The 22,449-nt window shown below is 36.4% G+C and overlaps 1 protein-coding gene across 2 annotated transcripts; it reads left to right on the top strand.

Annotated features, from left to right (window-relative positions):
• Positions 1–963: 963 nt before the first annotated feature.
• Positions 964–21,877, top strand: nptx2a (neuronal pentraxin 2a). 2 transcript variants are annotated; one of them, XM_026207471.1, is made up of 5 exons: positions 964–2,142; positions 3,754–3,967; positions 6,419–6,663; positions 18,074–18,253; positions 20,466–21,877. In XM_026207471.1, exons 1-5 carry the CDS (start codon positions 1,708–1,710, stop codon positions 20,691–20,693), a joined length of 1,302 nt encoding a protein of 433 aa, XP_026063256.1. In that variant the 5' UTR covers positions 964–1,707; the 3' UTR covers positions 20,694–21,877. The 2 variants fall into 2 exon arrangements, with proteins under 2 accessions (XP_026063256.1, XP_026063254.1); XM_026207469.1 differs by having other exon boundaries at positions 3,751–3,967.
• Positions 21,878–22,449: the final 572 nt, after the last annotated feature.

Genomic DNA, 22,449 nt, shown 5'->3' with positions numbered 1-22,449 from the left:
ACGGCAAGGCACAAATTAAGATATTCATTTATCTAATTAATCTATAGCCTATGCACAAAGACAATATGATCTTTTTGTCCCCTTTTTGTTTTAAAGCTTGATGAAGAGAGCGCAAGTTGCTGCAGCTCAGGAGGACAGTGATGCACGCGTACAGGAGTGATTGACAGTTCGCGGCACTGTGTACAAAAAATACTCCACTACACAATTATTTCGTTATTTTCGTTTAAGCTTATTAACAACGTTAGCGTTACAGAAAGGTCTGATTTACGCACTGTTACAGTCACTGTTTTTTTTTTTTTTTTTTTTTTTAAACAATGACATTTGAGTTCATGATTTTAATGTTGCTGTTTCTTGTGGCAGACTAAATGAAGAGTAATGTTTCCTGTGGCAGACTGAAGAGTAATCCGGCAGAGTTTTATACTGGAACTTTCCGTCTAAAAGTCCTTCCTTGGTCTTATCCATATTTCTTTGCACGTTGAACACACATAAGCCACAACTGGAAATAAAAAAAACTGCAACCGCGTTAATTGCGTTATTTTTTTTTAACGCGTTAAATATTTCAAATTAATCGAATGCGTTAACGCGCTAATTTTGACAGCACTAATATATATATATATATACACAATATAAATTGTGATTATTTCATTATTTACAGTGCCAGCCATAGTTTCTGTATAAAGCAAAATGTGCGTCCAAATGCACAATATGTTAGGTTGCCCATACATCCTTCTTTTCCCCAGACATGTCCAGGATGGGATTTCTAAATAGGTCACACTTTCTTTTAATGTCCAATTCACACTATTGACAAAACATTAACCGTGACTTTTACCTCAATAAACTTTTAAGTTGCTGCTTATTGATAGTAAGGTAGTGGTTAAATTGAGCTATTTTAGTTTGACCAACTGCTGTCAATGTGGTTTAACTTGACATATGAATCATGTTTGGACCCAGACATAAGCTGAAGAACGTTATCTCTCCAGAACACGAAGGTTAAATTGGCCAGGAAGCAGTTATTGGCTGAAATTGCATATTATTAAGGAGCACTCTGCATCTGCTTGGCTCACTGTTTGTACAACGCGACATTCACGGGAGGCCAGAAAAAAAGCCACGGCAATATGATTTACAAGCGTGACTCGCATCAAGCGTGAGTAAGTGACGTAGATGCAGCTCAGTCAATCCGCGCGCTTCTCCAGCGGAGCCAAAGTGCGCGCGCCTGAGTCTCTATATTAATCCGGTCCAGCGCCGCTGTCCGTTCAGCACCACCGATTGTGTTAAGAGACATTAAAGCGCTGACATTCGGCATTTAACGCCAGAAACCGCTCTGGAAACCGCTCTTCGCTTGGACAGCTACTTGTTTGTGAGTGATTTTGTTAAAGTGGTGGAGTTAAATGCGTTTGACGCGTCTGTGAGAAGGACTCCAACAGTTTGTTTAACACATTCACTGACTGTGCGAAGAGAGTAGCTCTCGGTTTGTACAAGAAAAATCTTTGGATTTCCTTGCTAACTACAGCTATTCTGTGTTTTCTCGCTCTTGTGCTTGTTTTGAGTGATTTTTATTAGCGCAACGTGGTGGAGCTATATTCGTTTTATTTAAATAACACACTCAAATGTTTTTCTGAAGATCTGATTTTACTGTGGAATATTTTATTGTCTTTTTAGTCTAACTAACCGAAATTTACTCAAGTTTTTAAGAGACACACGGTCGTCATGAGAGCTCTTTTTGTGGCACTGCTGCTTTCATATGCATCGGGGAGCGGAAAAGCGGCTGGCGCGAGCGGCGCGAAGGGAAACCGCTTCGTGTGCACCGCCGTGCCAGCGGGCACCGACCTCAGTTGCCCGGTGGAAACGACCAACCGGGTCCAAAGCACAAGTCCCCAGGAGGAAGAACTGCGGAATACTATCATTCAGCTTCGAGAGACCATCCTGCAGCAGAAGGAAACTATCGTCAGTCAGCAGGGCACCATCAAAGAGCTCAACTCCAAACTCGCGCGCTGCGAGGCGGACGCCAGGTCGCGGGGCAACGCGCGCAGGAAGGATTATAGTAAAAACACGATGGGCGATCTGCCGCGTGACCCCACCGAGACCGTGGAGCAGCTGGGCAAGACCATGCAGAGCCTCAAAGACCGTCTGGAGAACCTGGAGGTGAGAGTTTATGCTGATGAGTGATCACGGGCACTTAAGAGCCATTTGTAATGCTTTAAAGGAAAATAGAGCTCTAATGATCTGTGAAAATTGGTCTTGCTTATTAGTGATGCTTGATTTGCGCCTGTCAAAACAAGGTCATAAGAGCCATGTCACGTAGAGGGGGGGACTTTTTCTGTTTGAAGATGAGAAGTAGTGAGCAGATACAGATTAAGCCGTTATTTTAAATATATACTGGCAGTGCAAAGACCTTTAATCGTCACTTTAAAAAAAATAAAAATTAAGATTTGATGGTTCCACTAAAAGTTATTTATAGTGAAAATTATAAAGTTAGTTCTTAAAATGTCCTTCAAAAAGCGGCTATTTTAAGAAATGTAAACTGAAATGTTCTTTGGGGAACCCAAATGGGTCTTCTGTGGCACTGATGCACAAACCCCATTTTGGAGCCAAGCTGTTTTAGGTGAAATTGCAATCAGTGACCACTGCGTTTTTCAGAGACTCGGTGCAGATACGGCATAGCTGCATAGGAAATACAAAAAGAGCAAATGATACATTCACAGAACTGCTGAAACTAAAATGCACCAGTTGACATGGCTGTTGGAAGATTTTGGTGTATTACTCAACTGACATATCACTTCTCGTTAATAGCCAAGTGGATATGGAATATCACTAATATGGAAAAAATGAATTCATACAAGGATCACTGGATAAAAATTAATAAAAAAAATTCACTCTGGTTGGGTTAAATTAGTTAGTAACAAACCAATTTAATAAAATTACAAACTGAATAACAACCATTTTGATTAAAAACAAATGGACCCAAATGGTGTCTTAAGCTAAATTATTGTGTTTTTTTACAGTGTGCTTATATTTAAAAATGCCTTCTTGTAATTGCATCTGTAACCAATTACTGTAATTACAACTACAGTATAATTTGGTAACACTTCATTGTCCTCATTACACATTTTACATGTACTTACTATTATAACAACAATTAATTATGCATAATTACCTGCAAGTAAGCCAAACCCCTAATCCTAATCATATAGTAAGTACATGTATTAATAAATATTATTCAGTATTAATATGTATAAATACACTTTAAAAAGGAAATCTTCAAATAAAGTGTATCCTATAATATCACTGTTGACTCTTGTTCTTAACCCAACCTTAAACCTACCCATACTAATAAACCTGTCCCTAACATTACATTCTTTACACTTCAATAGTCGAAAGTGTTTTGTAGTACACCACTGAATACAATACGTACATTGTATCTACAATGAAAAGGTGGTAACCTTCCATTTTTAACATAAAGAGATGTTTCTAATTGATTCAACCCATAATAAATAGTTTGTTTGGTATACATTTATATAATTAGGTTGATTCGGTGATCTTACATTTTTACATACATCTAAACATAATTTAATATTAAATATAATTTGATGGAAGTACATAGTAGTTGAAGACACTTAATATAAAGTGGGACCCCCTTAAAGCATTCAACATTAATTCAGCATATCACAAATCCCCAGCAGTTAATTATGAACAATTTCTGGCTATAACAGCAGGAGGCAGATTAATATTTGGTGTCTTTTTGTCCTGCAGCAGCAGCTGCGTGCCAACACAACAGGTGGGATGTTTCCCAATGAGCTGAGAGACCTGCTGAAGCGCCGTCTGACTGACCTGGAGAGCCAGCTGCTGACCAGAGTGGCCGAACTGGAGGAGGAAAAGAGCCAGCTGTACAACGAGACGACCGCTCACCGACAGCGCACCGAGAACACGCTCAACTCACTACTGGAGAGGATCACCGAGCTGGAGAAAAGTAGGGTTGCTATCAGACATGAATTATTCAGTCAGTCATGTCAAATGAAATAGAATCCATCATTTTCTCTCACTGATGTGGTGCCCTACCAGTTCAAAACATCTCTTTTTACCTGCTGTCCCCAGTATGGGATAGGTAGACTAGTCAAAGCCCTTTCTCACTCAATGTAAGCATCATACACTTTGAACTCCACGTGAAACCATCGCAGAAAGCGCCACCGAAGGGCAACGAGCTGGTAAAGAAAGCAAACATGAAATATACACACATTCACAGCAAATTTTTTTTTTTTTTTTGAGCTTAGATGAGAAAAAAGTGCTTCTGATTGTTTTGATATATCACAGAACAAAAGCAGTCCTTGAGGGGGAAAGCAAACTAAACAAACATCGCATGACAGCAAATAAAGGATGAGAAGGTATTGCAGAAAACAAAACAATAAAACAAACAATAAATCATTAATTAAATAAATATCGCTCAACACTTTGAAGTCAGAAAGAGGCTTTAACGGTCTTGAAAGATGTCTTTGTTCTCACCAAGGATGCATTTACTTGATTAAAAATATAGTAATAATGTGAAATGTTATTTCATTTTAAAATAAACTGTTTTCTGTTTTTATTCGTGTGAATAAAATTAAAAATTAAGCTGAATTTTCAGCGTCATTACTCTAGTCTTCAATGTCACATGATTCTTCAGAAATCATTGTAACAAAATTTTACAATTTTAGACGTCACTGAACCTTCTAAATCCAGCCCAGTCTCATAAAAATACGTATCCCTGGGTACGTTTCTGCAAGACCATTTTTATGTACCTCACTTCACGTTTCGCAACAGTTTAAAAGAGAAATGTCCACTGATTGGCGCTAAAACACAGGTTTCATACATGACCCCTGGCACTTTTGATTACGTTAATCTAGTTACGTATTGCTGTGTTTTTATTATGTTGCTTCTGGTACGTATTGCGGCAGTTCAGAATTCAAATATCCGGGGACCGTCGCTAAAATGTATGCCCTACACCAAACCCAACCCTAAACCTACCCGATAGTGTTAACAAATGCAAAACTGATATAAAAACGCATTTGTTTATATCGTTTCAACTAACTTATATGCAGATTTGAACGGCTTTGTCAAACTGTGGTTACATGGGATTCGAACTGGAGCTCCTCGCCTCTGAAGTCCATCTCCGAACTCCGTGAGCTACCGAACAAACCTACCGCCTCTGAAAACCCATAGATATAAAGCTGGATATGTGCGATATCAATGTTCAGAAGCATTAGTTTTCAAATCTCCCAGCATATTAACATTGTTTTGAAGTCGCTACATGATATTCTTCAAGTAATTCTGCGAAAAATACGCTTTATTAATTGAAACTCTGTAAATTTGTCTGAAAAGGAATAAAAGGTGTCAGAGTTTTACTGCCTCTAGTGTTCATTTCTTTTGGAAACTGCAGTGATACATACTTATTGGTACATATTTTGTGTCTTGCTAAAATGTGCACTCAGGTACGTTTATGCAATGAGCCCGGGTAGTCTAAATCCCATATGTGGGACCGTACTCCCAAGGGCACAGAAATAAAAATGGCACACGTGGGACCGTACCGGTCAAAGGGTTAAAATGTCACAGAGCATTACTCTTATAGCACCTCTCAATGCATATTACACTCAGAACTGCAGTGACGCATACAAAAGCGACGTCACATAAAACACACCATATATACATTCATCTGTTCCAGAGAAAAAAAACGAACACTCTTTTAGCATCACTCAGTGGACATTTCACATCAAATATGTCACGAAACATACATGGCGCTACGTATTTCTCATATTTTACGAAAAAGTTCCCACACGTAAGTTTTTGCTATAAAGTCAATTTGTAACTGTCACTTTAACTTAAGTTAATGCTTCCTTAATGAATCAAGGTATTATTATTGTTGTTATTATTATTATTATTTGAATCTTACTGATCCCAACATTTTGAATGGTTATATAGTATAAACTAAAAAAACATGGGTAAATCTCAATTTAGGTGCAAAGACATGGGGAGCCTTCATGGCAAAGGCAGCATGGAATCCATCATGCAGATTGCTTGTAAATCATTGGCTGCTCTTTGAAAGGTCACTGTGGAACTGTAAACACTTGACCAGCGCTCAACACAGCGTCAGGGGAAACCTTTAGCTAATGCTTCACTGCATAAACTTCAATGCATTGGGCCAATTTTATGTTTAAAGATGAAACAAAGCTACCACTATGGCAGAATGTGTTGCCTGTGGCAGATTTAGTTTTGTGTGAGAATATCTGCATGTAAATGAACTGGCTATTTACAGTCATTTGATTGGCTTTACCGCTCCTTTTGGTCTTTTGGATATGGGATTTATGCAGCCCCCATCTGTTAGCACTGGATGGACAAATTTGTGCTGTTGTATTCAGAATGCAAACCTCTCCCTTGATTCTCTTCGCAGGTAACAGTGCATTCAAATCTCCAGAGGACTTTAAGGTATCTCTGCCTCTGCGCACCAACTACCTGTACGGCCGCATCAAAAAGAGCTTGCCAGAGATGTACGCCTTCACTGTGTGTATGTGGCTCAAGTCCAGTGCCAGTCCTGGAATCGGAACCCCGTTCTCTTACGGCGTCCCGGGACAAGCCAATGAGATTGTGCTGATAGAGTGGGGAAACAGCCCCATGGAGCTGCTCGTCAATGATAAAGTGAGTGAGACTTTATGAGATACAGCAAAGCTATTTGTGTTTTTATTCATTGTGTTTCTTTGGAATAATTATCAGATTTCCCCCTAGTACTGAATAACAGTCTCGTTAAATGAATAATTGTTTTGTTGACAATTAATACAAGCCTGGCATTATATCGTAAGTGCTTTTGTCTTAAAAATAGCACTCGTCTAAATATGATTCATAGAAAAATATGCTAGTTCATTTTAAATGGTCCCCAAAGGTTTGTTAAATAAAAGGTTTTCAGAGCCTGATTTTTATTTTAATACAAATTACACGAAGGGGCTTGAAGATCAAATACTAATTAATTAAACTGCCATGTGGTGTGAGATGTTAAATTTCATCTAATACTACTTTAAACAGCATTGTATCAAGTGGATAATTGTTGTGTAGTTTTCTTGAATTTATGTTAACTGAGGCTAAACTGAATATTTGTACTTAAAGAAATTAATTTGTCACAGCTCAGGATAACTACTATGCTCTCTCTCTCTCTCTCTCTCTCTCTCTCTCTCTCTCTCTCTCACGCACACACACACACTCACACACACACACACAATACATTATTTTTCATTCATGCAACAAAAATTTCAAAAAAGTTTTACCATGCATATTTCAGAGACATATTTCAAATTCGAAAATTGCTCATTACAAGGACTAAATGAATGAAAATTTTAATCAAAGATGTTAATAACACAATCATAACAAATGTTAAAATTTGATTACTATCTAATTTTAAATAATACTTTTATATTTAATTTTACATCATTTTACACTAGGCTTGAAAATGAAAAAAAAAAAAAAAATGAAAAAAAAACTGATCGGTATTTTAACTTTTCTGTTCCTGCAATTCTCTGCATTATTATTGTTCTGCAACCAGTTTGCCTAGATAAAATACCAGTTAATAACCGTTTTTTTTTCAGCTTCTGCTTTGCCTATAATAATAATGATAATAATGATAATAATAATAAAAATAATAATAATAATAATAATAATAATAATAATAATGATGATGATGATGATAATAATAACAACAACAATAGCCTATTAGCCACATTTCCACTGCGTGCCAGGACCAGTCGCGTTTCCACTGTCACTTCCAGGGCTTGATCGTGCCTTGTCGGTGCTTCCTTGGGGCCAACGGCCAGGGTTTTTTGGCCCAACGAAAACCTTGGGCCAAAGCAGGCCAGCCAGGGTTAGAGAAGTGGTTATGAACAAAAGCAGAGTTTCTCCTCGTCTGGAGAGCTCAGCGCTGCAGATAATTACAGAAAGTTAAGCTATAACACCAGAATTAAATACTTTTTAAAATAAGTTGAGCTCAAAATTTACTTTCAGTTGGCAGCGAGTGTTTGAAATAACTTGATCCGATGTGGATTATAATCACTAAACAAGGCAGAAATATTTTAAGCAATGTAAAATAATTTAGTAATAACATTACCATAGTAAACATGGTAAATATGACCACTTGAAGAAATCAGACGTCAGCTTCTTATTCTCTATCACAATCGTGTATTTATTTAGTAACTTATTTTATCTGTCATAAGTCTCATCTCGAGAGTTTAGATCTGCGTAGCCTATGTCATACAAATATAATAATTGTTTTTGTTTGGGAGCTTTTTATAAAAACATAAATAAATGTGATGTATATAGGCTATTGTGACTTCAAATAAACAGAAATAGACTCGACTGAATAAGCAGGATAACGCTTTTCTGTGTGACATTTTCAGTTATGATAAATTAATTCATCATGATCAAAGTATCACTTATTCTATAGTAAAACATTGATACTTTTGGATTTAAATATTTAACAAAGCATGCAAACAAATGGCTGCTTTTATCATGTTTGTTTTGTGATCACGCATGCTCCAGTGACTTATTTCTTAGTTTCCAGATAACTTCTCTTTGTTGCTGAAATGATGGGGTTTTTTAGGCAGTTTTAAGCCCTGGCTCGCACTGGCCCAACAGTGGAAAAACGGCTAATGATAATAATAATAATAAAGTACAGCGGTTTCTACACAAAAAGAAAAACAGGAAGAGATCTGGTATCAGCCTTTTAATTTTTGCTCAAATTATAGGCTACTAAACATGTAAAAAGCCCCAGCCCGCCCAGCAAACATAGTAACATTTCTTGACCCGCCCCGACCCGCCCCGCTCCGCGCAATGGGGACATCACGGAAGTTATGTTGCTACTTACCTTCATATTGTAACCTTATCAAAGAACCTAGTAAAATATGAAAATATATATTCCAAATATTTAATATAGCCTATAGGGAATTACACTAGTGATGGTTCATATGTGAACAAATATTTTAGGTGAATGAATCATTCTCGTTCACCGAATCCACTGACTCATATTTCTCATTCACTGGAGTTCCTCCCTCCACAGCAGCACGCGAGCACGGCGTTATTAGCAGCGCATGCGCAGCTTGTTTCATGTCAAAGAGTTACTCAAGAAAGATGTGAAGGAGCATGTGATTTGTTGAATGTAGTGAACGAATACGATCTTCTCGTAGGTGAACGAGTTGAATGAACTGATACATCTTGTTTGAGAACGAAATGAATGAGAGCATACGGTGTCAGTCGGCCAAACATGTAAATCTCGATCAGCAATCGGCAGATACAAAGCGCAGTTATAGGTAGCCTTCTGTGCACATACGCTTGTTTTCATATTTAGCATACAGAACATAACTCCACGTTTAAACCCCGATTTATTAATGTGAATATATTATGTATGAACTGTCTGACCAAACAATTAAAATATTTAATTATGCAAGAAAACCTTATGATATTTTCATCGGAAAAACAACTTAGCCTATTTAGGCAATTTATTTATTGCGATTATACACACTTTAATAAAGCCAAATCAGTTTTTGTCACAAGTTAATACGTTCGTTGACTTAAGACATAATACAAGACACTCTTTTTCACCTCCTGCTGTGGAATATTTGTGTGATATGAAGAAATGGTCACTGAATAATCAGTGAACGAATCGTATTAATCATTTTGGTGAATGAACTGAAAAAATCAACGAATCTCTTGAAAGAATCAAAATTTATGAGGTTATGAGGTTATGGGACAACCCGCGCATTACTACTACTCGTGAATATATATATATATATATATATATATATATATATATATATATATATATATATATATATATATTAGTGCTGTCAATCCATTAAAAAAAATTAACTAATTAATCGCACAATTTTTTAAAATTAATCACGATTAATCGCAATTAAAAGACTGAAACTTTTTGGATATGTAAATGTAAAATGTAAATAATTAATGTAAACTCAAGACAAAGAAACTATTTAATGATTGTTTATTGGAATTTTTGTTTAACTTGTAATACAGATTTTCTCATGTAAACAACATACCTGCAATAAACCATCAATATCCTCCAAATTAACTGTTGGCTTGAAAGCCATATTTATTACAGAAATAAAAACACAGGCATGTAAGTACCATTTGAATTTCAAAACAATCAATGCCAATAAAAAACAAAACCACCTCTCCGTGCGCCCAGAACGTGCTTGTAGCGTACCAGTACGCTCATTTGGACATCTGTTTTAATAGAGGTTTTAATCTTTTACCTGCACTGCCGATTTTCAGAGTGCCCTTCACAATGCAAGCTTCCTAATTCATCCCACCCAGAGCAGAAACTACATTACCCATTCACCCTTAAGTTATACAAGTGAATAGTGCATGTGTCGCTTTTCCCACTGTTAAGTGTCAACAACTCAACGTGGCCGGAGAAGGTGTGTGAAACTCGTTGTGAGTTATACTAAAGCAAAATCTTGAGTATTTATTGTCTGATAAACATTAAAAACTGTCTGCGGAGGTTGAGTCGTCCTGCAGCCAGCCCCCGCTGGCTGCTCATTGGCTGCAGCATCTTTTTTCTAAGTTCTAAAAAAATACCGTAGACGGCAAGGCACAAATTTAAATATTCATTTATCTAATTAATCTATAGCCTATGCACAAAGACAATATGATCTTTTTGTCCCCTTTTTGTTTTAAAGCTTGATGAAGAGAGAGAGCGCAAGTTGCTGCAGCTGCGAGGAGGACAGTGATGCACGCGTACAGGAGTGATTGACAGTTCGCGGCACTGTGTACAAAAAATACTCCGCTACACAATTATTTCGTTATTTTCGTTTAAGCTTATTAACGTTAGCGTTACAGAAAGGTCTGATTTGGGCACTCTTACAGTTATTGTTTTTTTTTTTTTTAAACAATGACATTTGAGTTCATGATTTTAATGTTGCTGTTTCTTGTGGCAGACTAAATGAAGAGTAATGTTTCTTGTGGCAGACTGAAGAGTAATCCGGCAGAGTTTTATACTGAAACTTTCCGTCTAAAAGCCCTTCCTTGGTCTTATCCATATTTCTTTGCACGTTGAACACACATAGGCCACAACTGGAAATAAAAAAAACTGCAACCGCGTTGATTGCGTTATTTTTTTTAACGCGTTAAATATTTCAAATTAATCGAATGCGTTAACGCGCTAATTTTGACAGCACTAATATATATATATATTAGGGGTGTAACGGTACGCAAAAATCACGGTTCGTTACGTACCTCGGTTTTAAAGTCACGGTTCGGTTCATTTTCGGTACAGTAAGGGAAAGAAATGCAAACATTAAACTGCAGGTTGTTTATTGCTATAAACTCTTTTTTAACAATTTGTTTACACTTTTTTTTAAAATACTTTTTAATAAAATATATATAAAATAAAAAAAAAGAAATAAAATACTGCTGCAAAGTTCTCCACTAAATAAAATACTCTGTCTCAAACCAATATCATATAATAAAATATAATGAAAAATATAAATAAATAACTATGATTACAGTGCAGCATTACCAATCCCAGCTTGTAGGCCTGCTCATATTTAAAAAAAATATATAACTTTTCTAAAGTGTAAAGTGCAGCATCAACAGTTTCAGTTTTTAGACCTGCTCAGATTTCGTTATTTCGTTGGACCGATCAGAATTAAGAGCAATGGTCTGTTTAAATGCCGACGGGAGCTGCGTTTGAATTACAATCATTTTTTTTTTCTAGTTGTAGTGAGAATCAGCTGCAGGGCGGGATTTATGCTGAACGCGGATATATATTAGGGGTGTAATAATACCGTATTCGTATTGAACCATTGGGTACGAGGCTTTCGGTTCGGTATGCGGTACGCATTATGTACCGAACAGTTCGTTGGACTAATTAATTATATTTGAAAAAAAAAATAAAAAATGGAAATATAATGATATGCGTTCAACAAGGTAGCCCAATAACCCAAACGACGTAACAGGCAATGCCCCTGACACCCCCGAAGAAGAAAAAAACACCAACTTATAGTTATTGTTTATGTTAGGCTACTCAGTCAGGCGCTCGCTCACTCAGTATGCGCTGAAGGCTCGTTGCAAAATGGCCAATGCGTTTAACAGACCAGAAATAGAAGATCCTCCAATAACCAACAGGTCTGGTGTTTGGGTGCACTTTACCAATCGATCGGGGCATCCAAACAAGCATGAAAATCAAAATGGACTAGTACTGAACTGTGTCGGAATTTCCTGAGCAGTATGATACAATTAACAGGCCTTACTCTGTAGTGGAAAACGCAGGTTTTAAGAACATGCTTAATGTAATTGAGCCCCGTTACAATATTCCTTCACGAGCCCATTCCAGCCAGACCGTAATTCCTGCTTTGTTCCAAAAAACATAATAAGCCCTATAGAGAACCAATTGAGTAAAAACACACTCAATATAAAGAGTTATAGAGTTCCATAAAAGTTACATCTTTGTATTTGTTCATAACTACTACAACAATATAACGTTTTCGTTTTTGTTTTATACAGTATGCTGCTAAGAAAACACCACAGAAGATGGGTAAAGAATAGCTCCATCATTGTTTAATGTAAAAAAAAAACATACTTTGTTAGTTTTAATAAATAAAAAAATGTTTAAAAATAAAGGAAATTTATCTGCCAATTTTTTCTTTTTGCTGTATCTAAAACATACCGAACCGTACTGAACCGAACCGTACTGAACCGAACCGTGACACCAGTGAATCGTATCGAACCCCGTGAATTTTGTGAACCGTTACACCCCTAATATATATATATATATATATATATATATATATATATATATATATATATATAGGCTATTTATGATAAACACAGTCATTAGCAGGGGTGCACATAAGTGGTCTGCAGGTCCACAGGTCCGCATGCGAGACCAAAAATAAAAAAGCGTTATATAAATATGTTCTGACAGCGCATTTGCTTACCAACATGGTTGACAGCTGTTAATACACAATTACCATTTTACATCACAAACTGTACTATATACGTTTTATTTTCAACCCGAAAGCATAAACCTAGGCTATGCCATGCAATTTTCAAAGCACAATGCAAAACCGTGACATTCATCCACTGACGCTCTTTAATCAGCAGTGCTAAATCCAGGAAGCGCATATACTTACTTGCTGGCAACCCGCCAAAATAAAAGCCTGCTGATTTAAAGTTTGAATATGATGAAAATGCTTTTATTTATTTATTTTTAGATGCTTTTATCCAAAACGACTTAACATTGGGGAATACATAAACGATTCTTCTTAAAGATGCAAACAAATAAAGTAGTAGTAAATATTAGCATTTTATTTTTAAGTTTACTATAAAATAAATGTATTTGTATTTAATACTAGGACTGCCTTTTATTTTTAATAATATTATCACACACTATTATTTAGTTTATTTATTATTATTATATAAAACTAAATAAATAAAGTGCAATAATATTATAACTATTATTAATTCATTTTCTATAGTTATATTTAATGGGTCACGCTATATGCAGTGTGAAGACCAAACCAAATCTCCAGGTTCTCTTATGAGAACCAGGCTGAAAAAATTATGTGCACCGCTGATTATTAGTTTCCTTCTCTCCACAACAAATCCTCTAAAATCAAGGCTATATGTCAATCCAAAAACAAATTAATTCAAGGTGAAACTGATGCATACCTCGATTGGTACGAATCCAAATTTTTCCAAATTCGCAGGATATCTGGATGCTTAAATATTATTTAGTCTATTATGTAATAGACTTTGTACCTCACTTTCATCGACATCATCTTTCACACCGGATAAATGAGCCCATTGAGGTGTTGGTCACAGATTGTATGGAGCAGTGAAAATGTGTTTGTTTCTTTAAAGGTGCTGTATGTAGGATTGACATCGAGTGGTTGAAATAGGTATTGCAGTCCAAACAAATAAAAACATTGAAGTGTGTTTTTTTTTCTTGTTTTTTTCGGCCCCTTAGGTTGCCAGATTTATGACACAAACATTAATGAGTGCACTTGATGATGAATGAAATAAATACACTGTGTTTTCTGCCAACTGGCAACCTGGCCTGCTGAAATACAATTGGGTAAACTAGCAGTGGGCGGGTTTTTACAAACCAAAACAGAGACCGAAATTCTAGCCCAGAACATACATTTTCAAAGGAGAATAACTGACTGTAGCACTGTTTTTCAAATATACAAGTATGTTAACTTAGCATGTTTTTTAAATATCTGCAAACATATAATGGTATTTTTATGCTTTAGAGTCCAAATCTTACATACAGCACCTTTAACTGTATTTTATTTTGATAACGAACTGGCTGCAATGTCACTAAATATGTCGTGTCTGTGTGTGCATGAGGTGACTTTACATTATCCTTACTAAAATATTTTGAAATAAAAAAAAATGTAAAAATGAATTTTCTAGAAATTTATTTTGTTTATATTTGAAGACTTCTTGATTCTGTAATCTTTTTATGGCATTTTCAAAAACAAAGAAATTGCTAAAACATTGCTAAAACATAAAAAAGGAAATAAACACTGTATATTTAAATAAACCTGTGCACTCACTAATCGGATAAATGTTGAAAAAAAATATACTTAGGCCAGTAAACAACCGCTCAGAACACTGTAGTGCTTTTTGCACTGACACCCATAAGTAACCATCTTTTACGTAACTGTAATATAAATTTATATATATATATATATATATATATATATATATATATATATATATATATATATATATATATATATATATATATATATAACTGGATACTATATATATATAACTGGATACTCTACTAGGACACAGTTGATCCATCCATCAAAAATATGTGAAATACCATATAAAGATAAATTTTGCAAAATATGTACCTAAGATTTTTAAATGCGTAAGGACCTTTGAAATCAGATTTTTGCAATTAGATTGTTTCGGAAAACTTCAACAAACCCATTTCTTAAAAACATCTCATGTTGACCATGCATGTTGGCTGCAGCGAGATACACACAATATATACAAAGTTAGCTGATTAGCTTTCAGAGGCTGTTGTTGCACAAGACTCTCAGTGATTTCAAAGTTTAGTATTAAAGCACACATAAATTAATTAAATATGTCCTTTGTGGTTCTAAATCAAGAATATGAAACTGAGCTGCTTTTCTTTGGGGAAAATTTGCTTCCAATATCTCATTCGCAAATGAGGTTAGCATGTCTCAGTAAACATAGATGCTGTATCTCTGGATCATTATGGAGGAGATTGCACCACTAGTTTTTGTTGAGTGAGGGTCTTGAGAGAGCGAGAGATTGCAAGTGCCGTCAAACGATTAATCGCGATTAATCTCTTCCGAAATAAAAGTTTTTGTTTACGTAACATATGTGTGTGTACTGTGTATATTTATTATGTATATATAAATACACACACTTGCATGTACTTGTATATATTTAAGAGAAATGTGTTATATAAATTATATAAATATATACATGTAAATACAGGTAAATATTTTCTAAATATACACTTCATATATTTGTATTTAGATATCCATAATAAATATAAACAGTACACATATATTATGTAAAGAAAACCTTTTATTTTGGATGTAATTAATCACGATTAATCGTTTGACAGCATTAAAATAGTTCATAAAAATGAACTCTGCTGCCCTGCTAATTCCCCTGATACCTCACTCAGGAAGTGTCAGTTTGGCATCTTCCTTATTGAGAGAGGCATCTTGCCCCGCAGCCCTGCACAACATGCATTATACATGTACAGTGTCTGCGTGTGCTCGTGTGTGTGTGTGTGTGTGAGTGTGTACGTCAACCTGGAAAGAACAAGAAAGTGATGAGAATCGAGAGAGAAGCTGCCATGCTGAATGTGATTACCTGTCGAGTGTGTCTTCAGTGCTTCTTCCCACTCCACTGAATGTATCACACCTCAGTGCTTCGTTACGTCTGTCTGAATGTTGTGTTTTCATACTTTCTGCATAATTCTCAACTTAAGTGCATTAAAAGCCTAGTCTCAAGGTGCAGTATCTGTCAAACTTAATGTGTGTCTAGCTTGGAGATTAACTATATAAACTATGTTAAAGTATGTGGGGCGTAAGATACAACTTTATAGAGGGTAGTTTATGTTATGTTGATTCATCCAGAAACTTCATAGCCTCCCTTTAGCTGCACACTAGACGTTTTTTACAGACATTGCAACAGTCATAATATGAGCAACAGTCAAACCTAACACAACTGAAAATATAAAAATATGCAATCTACTCCACTTTACTGCAATGCTGTAATCCAAACCCTAAGAGGTCACGCGATGTAAAATAAACCTGAAGGTCAGAGTTCCCTGACTTTGGAACGCAGAAAAATTCGCATAAGCTTGTGTTTCCTATTTCACCCATTTGTATGAATAGAAGTCAATGGAACATAGTGTATTCAGGAATAGTTCAACCTAGAATGAAAATTTACTGAAAATTGAATAAATTTGTGGAAATTTAGCATTTCATCAGTTGCTCACCAGTGGATCCTCTACAGCAGCGGTTCTCAATTCCAGTCCTTGCGACCCCCTGCTCTGCACATTTTGTATGTCTCTCTTTGTTAACACAACTGATTCAGATAATCAGCTTGTTAGAAGTGAGCTCCTTGCATGAAATGTGTTCCCATTGACACAATGTTCATTGCTCCCTACTCTCTGAGCAGTGGAAATCTGTTGAAGTTTACCTCACTTTGGAACATTCATTCACGGATTTGCGCTGTACATCTTCACACAAAGTGTGACATCACATACCTTGGTAAATAAATACAATTTAAATTCATGTCTGGCACACTTCAATGCACTTTAAATGGAACATATAAGTTCACTTCAAACTGGAATCACAGCAGAATTATCCTGTGATGTCCACTTCACAGGGCACTTACGTTCAAATAGAACAAATGTATGAAGCGATAAAAGAGACATACAAAATGTGCAGAGCAGGGGGTTGCAAGAACTAGAATTAAGAACCGCTCCTCTACAGTGAATGGGTGCTATAAAAACAGCACAATAATACACAAGTAATCCATACAAATCAATCATTGAGACGTTTTAACTTCAAACCATTGCTTCCGGTCAAAATATGAGTCCATAATCCATAATATTGCTTTCTCCAGTGAAAAATACATCTCCTCTGAATCAGGAGAGAAATATGCACATATCAAACTGTGTACAAGCAAAAACAATCTAAAACAGTATGAAAAACTAAAATATTGAGGGATTTTGATGTGAGAGGACAACAGGGGATTTTTTATTAAACATTTTTATTAGAGGAAGCTTTATTATGGATTATGGACGCATATTTTGGTCAGAAGCAGTCGTTTGCCTGTCTTCAGTAGTCTGTGTCTGAAGTGCAGCTTACACAGAAGTCATTTCCAAACCAAGCAGCTTTCTGTTGGTCAGCATGACAAATACAAGTGACTAACATTTTATTTAATAATATTAATATTATTTTTAATTTTTGAATAAAATTCCAAATCATATGGATTACGATTGAAATTACTGTAATTCTCCAGGTAAAAATAGCTGAAAAACCATACGTTTCTTGCACTTATGCTTAGCAGTCTGAACAAACCCACGCTCTTGAGTGTTAAATTTGATGTGTGACACCCTGTTGTGTTACGGACATGAATGTCACCTCAAATTGAGCAGCTTGTTGAGCAGAGGTGTGATATTTTAGTTTTAAGCAATCAGACTCATAGACTTGCATGTAAAGAAGAACTTGAGTCATATTTAGGGATCGAGGATGAACTCCACCTTGATAGGCCACCCACCCAGAACAGCCTTAGCAACCACATAACAGCTCCAAACACCTTAGCAGTGTAACAACGGCTAACACACTCACACTTCTTCTTCAGCAAATCTAGTTATAGTTTTGATGGGAAGTGAGTCAGAGTGAGGCATTTCAGGATTATGTCTGTAGGGACACAATGCAGGATTACTGTGAAAGCAGTTACTTCTTCTTAAATATGCACTTTTTACCCTCGGTTTCCGCAGTAATAACCCCCTACGGTTTGGTCCTTTCTGTTACAGGTAGCTCAGCTTCCTCTCGCTGTGAGTGACGGCCGCTGGCATCACATCTGCATCACCTGGACAACCAGAGACGGCTTCTGGGAGGCCTATCAGGATGGAGAGAGACTAGGGACTGGGGAAAACTTGGCCCCCTGGCACCCAATTAAACCTGGAGGAGTCATTATCCTGGGCCAAGAACAGGTGAGTGCATGAGGGTGAGGGAGAGCGTAAAAGAGACATGCAACGATAATAATAAGTCTTCACACGCGATGATGAGAAGACGTCACCTCTCAGCAGCAATGAGAGCTCAGGGACTTCTTGAGAGAAATGTTACATGTGACACAGATAGCAAGCACACAAAATCCACATGTGACACATAATCTGCCGGTCACCTACACTGAGCTACTTTGATCATTGAGTGCATTCACGCTGCTTAACAGGGCATAAAAAAGCACAATCTGTGACCTAAATTGCAGGAAGTGATAGAATAATAGCTGTTAGCTGGGTCAAATCAAGTCACATTTGTTCATATAGCCCTTTATACAATACACATTGTGTCAAAAAAGTTACACATTAATAAGAAGGAAAATATAACAGGGTTACTATTGTGTAATTCCTCATTATGAAATAAATTAAATTTCAGCTGGAAAGCTGCTCTATAAAAGAGAATAGTGTCATCAGCATTATTCAGCTCATTATTCAGTTCAGTGTTGATTCAGTTTAGTTCAATAAGTGTCGATGTTGCAAAGTTAGTGTCAGTTGCATTCAAACTTTTACTCATCTAATAGTGTCAGTGCAGTTAAAGCAGTAATCCTGCTGAATATTAATTCTCTTTTAAACCCCTGGGCCATTCCTGTTGTGCAGTAAAATTGGAACTCTTTTAAAAATGAATACGCTTGTGTTGTAAGCTACATATCTATTTAAAATACTCTTTAAAATAAAGGATCCAAAAGGTGTTTTTTTTCTTCATATTAATGCCATAGAAGAACCATTCCCAAAGAACCTAAAAAACACTTTTCTTAATGAGAAGAACAAAGAACATTCTAATAAACTTAAAAGGGTCATATGATGCTGCTAAAAAGAACTTTATTTTGTGTATTTGGTGTAACGAAATGTGTTTATGCGGTTTAAGGTTCAAAAACATGTTATTTTCCACATAATGTACATTATTGTTTCTCCTCTGACAAGCCTTTCTGAAAAGCGTTGTTTTACAAAGCTCATCCGTCTGAAAAATGTGCTCTGATTGGCCAGCAATCCAGTTTGTTGTGATTGGCCGAATACCTCAAGCGTGTTACGTGTTACACACCTCACCATACTGTGATGCCCTTTCCGGGAGCAGCGAGACAAAAACATTAAAACCCATTATAATCTAGGCTTTCCTTGCATCCAGTGGTGACATTATTATGGGTCTTTTAAAGCGTTGCATTGTGTTTTGCACCACATAGAGAAAACCATGTCTGCATTTGTGATCTGAGAAATGACAAACAACAAGCGCTACTCTACACTCAAAACTCGCATTTGAAAACATACTTATACTTATTTTGTATATTTGTTATTGACTGCCAACAAAAATGGATGCGTGATCTCACCCATGCCGCACTGGGTTACTGATTATGAATGATTATCATAATTATAATTATAATTCTTAAGCCAAACTGGGTCATATAAACTTAGCTTCCTTACCCAGCAGGCTAAACCCATGGATTTGGCTGATATTGGGTTGGCTGGCATCAAAGGAATATCAGATGTCTCTAGAATCACACCTAATGTGTTTTATTCAGCCAGCGAGCTACAAAGTATGTAGACAGATTAACTAACTTCAGGTCTCAGCAGAATTTCCCATGCCGAGGATTTTAGTGTAGTCCCCTGTGAGCTTCCATCGGTTCGCATTAGACGGTTACATACTGTAGCAGACAGCGAGGCGGCTCATTAGAGTCTGGATCAGAGCAGAGTCCCAGTTTGCAGAGTTTTTAAAAACACTGATAGTCAAAGATTTTAGAAATGTGTAAACCTACGCACAGTATTTCCAAAATCAGCTGGTAATACAGTTTGTACATTGCCTGAACACTTAGTTGATTAATAAACCTTTCCTGAGTCTAATTAGGAGGATCTTGGTTTCTAGGGGTTCAACATAGGACTATGATCATATTTAAAAAGCAGCCCTTGTGACAGTACACTCAAAAACACCACGTCTTCTGCCTGAATGTTCTCTTAATAACAGTACTTAAATCTGCAATTATACTTCAACAAGGACACATTAAAATAAAGTGTAACCCGTATTTATTATAGTGATGGCAATAACTGGGAACCTACTGTACCTAAACCTAAAATATTCATAATCATAATTAAATAATCATAATACTACTGTTTGTACTGTATCCCTAGTTTAGTGACGTGTGCTGTTTTTCCACAGGACATCGTAGGTGGACGATTTGACGCCACTCAAGCCTTTGTAGGAGAGTTGAGCCACTTCAACATGTGGGACAGAGTCCTGCGTCCTATAGACATCTCCGCTATGGCCAACTGCTCGGCCTACATGCCCGGCAACGTGGTGCCGTGGGTCGATGCCAACGTGGAGGTATTTGGCGGTGCCACAAAAGCAGCCCTGGAGATTTGTGAAGACCGTCTCTTTGATTCCTAAGGACACGTCTGTCAGTTTGGAAGCATTCTCGCTGTAGAGGTAACCCACGTCCCAGTACTGCTCTGGGAACTTACAAAGATGGTTCAAAAGAAACACACGTTTACATGTTTTCAAATAAAGGATTATTTCGTCCTCTACTTTGCTTTGTGCTTGTTGAGACTTCGCCGTCAGCCTGACCAATAACTAAAATGACTGAGATTAATTAGAAAAGAAAAAAAAGAAAATAAATCAGTCTGCGCATTCAAGGTCAAAAAAAGAGTATTTGCGGCTCTGGCTGAAGCAACTCTTGTTGATATTATGTATGCTTTTCTCTGTGTTGCGTCCTTCAAAAACTTCAAACTCATGGGTATTTTAAGAACTGCAGTAAAAGATGGATTTTTTTTTGCCATTTTCGCTTTGAGCTTTTGTCATGTTGTGTATAGGCAGATGCCCTTCAAACCCCTGAAAAAAAATTCAACTGCATAGTTTCAACAAAAGCTTTATTAAAAATTGATGGATGAGTTCGACTGTGACATTGCACATATGGAGAGGCATTCAGACAGAAGTGTCTTTATGTGATCCAGAGATTAGTGGAGGGAACATTCGCATTTGAAAAATCTTCTTTAATGTCGCCGTCCCTCACCAGCTGCCGTCTCCAGCAGATCTGACATCCCGAAACCTTAAAGTAGCAACGCCGCCAAGGACTGACCTGCAGCGCTCTGAGGCTCCCAGGAGGAGGTCTGGCTGCAGTGCTTCACCTCCTCAAGCTAGTTTGATTTCATTCAGTTTGTGAATCCCTAATTGTGCTGTCTTTGAAACGTTTATGAAGGATTTTATTATGAACAGATCATGGCGTTATGAGATTAACTGTGAGAACTCGACCGGGAATGTGTGCTATAGCTTTAAATGTTTCATTGAAAAAAAAAAAAAAAAAAGAAGAAGAAGAAAAACATTTCGTTGAGATGAAACTGATATGCTGAATGACGTTGAGAGCGTTTGCACTTGGCAGTTGCACTTGCGCAACGTCAGGAAGTTTGATTTATCTGACAGTTTGATGCTACAAATGGGTGAATCTCATGAAAACCTGGCAAGGACATATTTCCCTCTGAAATCAAAAGGAAAAAAAAGAGAAAATATATTTTGCATAAGAAAATTAAGCCTATTTTTAATCCCATTTTTGCATTATAACATTATTTTAATTAAAATTAAGCACATTTCCCATATATATATATATTGTTTATAAGTGTTTATGGTAGTCCTGGTAGTATGTGTAGTACTGCCTTCATTGCTTTTTTACGTAAATATTATTTTACTGTAATTTTCTAGAAAACTACAGTATTACAGTAATTACAATAATGAGAATCAACTCCGAGAAGTCCAAAAAAAATTTTTTTTTTAATGGGAAATGTGCTTATTACCAAAAAAATAATGTCACAAAACAAAAACAAAAAGGTAGTGGTCCTAAAGAACAGACCTGCAGATGTTTTCCTGAGATTCATTTGTGTGCGCTCTATTTTATTTGTGCTTCATCTATTTAGACGACTTACATATATTTGTAAGTAGAGCAGTGCAATATATATATATATATATATATATATATATATATATATATATATATATATATATATATATATATATATGGGACACTTTATGTAAATGTGGTCCTCAGCATCGTTTCTGTGTTTTCACGTCTAAATGCACTGCTGGGCCTGTCGCTCTCACTCCGTCTCGCTGTGTTACATGGATGTTTTCATTTCATCTTTTAACTTGTTGTGCA

The sequence above is a fragment of the Carassius auratus genome, chromosome 28, assembly GCF_003368295.1.
Source record: "Carassius auratus strain Wakin chromosome 28, ASM336829v1, whole genome shotgun sequence".
Lineage (NCBI taxonomy): Eukaryota > Metazoa > Chordata > Actinopteri > Cypriniformes > Cyprinidae > Carassius > Carassius auratus.
This window is presented reverse-complemented; position numbering and strand designations above follow the sequence as displayed.

Excerpts from the sequence above, each read along its gene's own strand:
- nptx2a (XM_026207469.1), top strand. The coding sequence starts at position 1,708 with ATGAGAGCTCTTTTTGTGGCACTGCTGCTTTCATATGCATCGGGGAGC. Across the intron at positions 2,143-3,750 it reads ACCGTCTGGAGAACCTGGAG|CAGCAGCTGCGTGCCAACAC; the intron begins GTGAGAGTTTAT and ends TTTGTCCTGCAG. Across the intron at positions 18,254-20,465 it reads TTATCCTGGGCCAAGAACAG|GACATCGTAGGTGGACGATT; the intron begins GTGAGTGCATGA and ends GTTTTTCCACAG.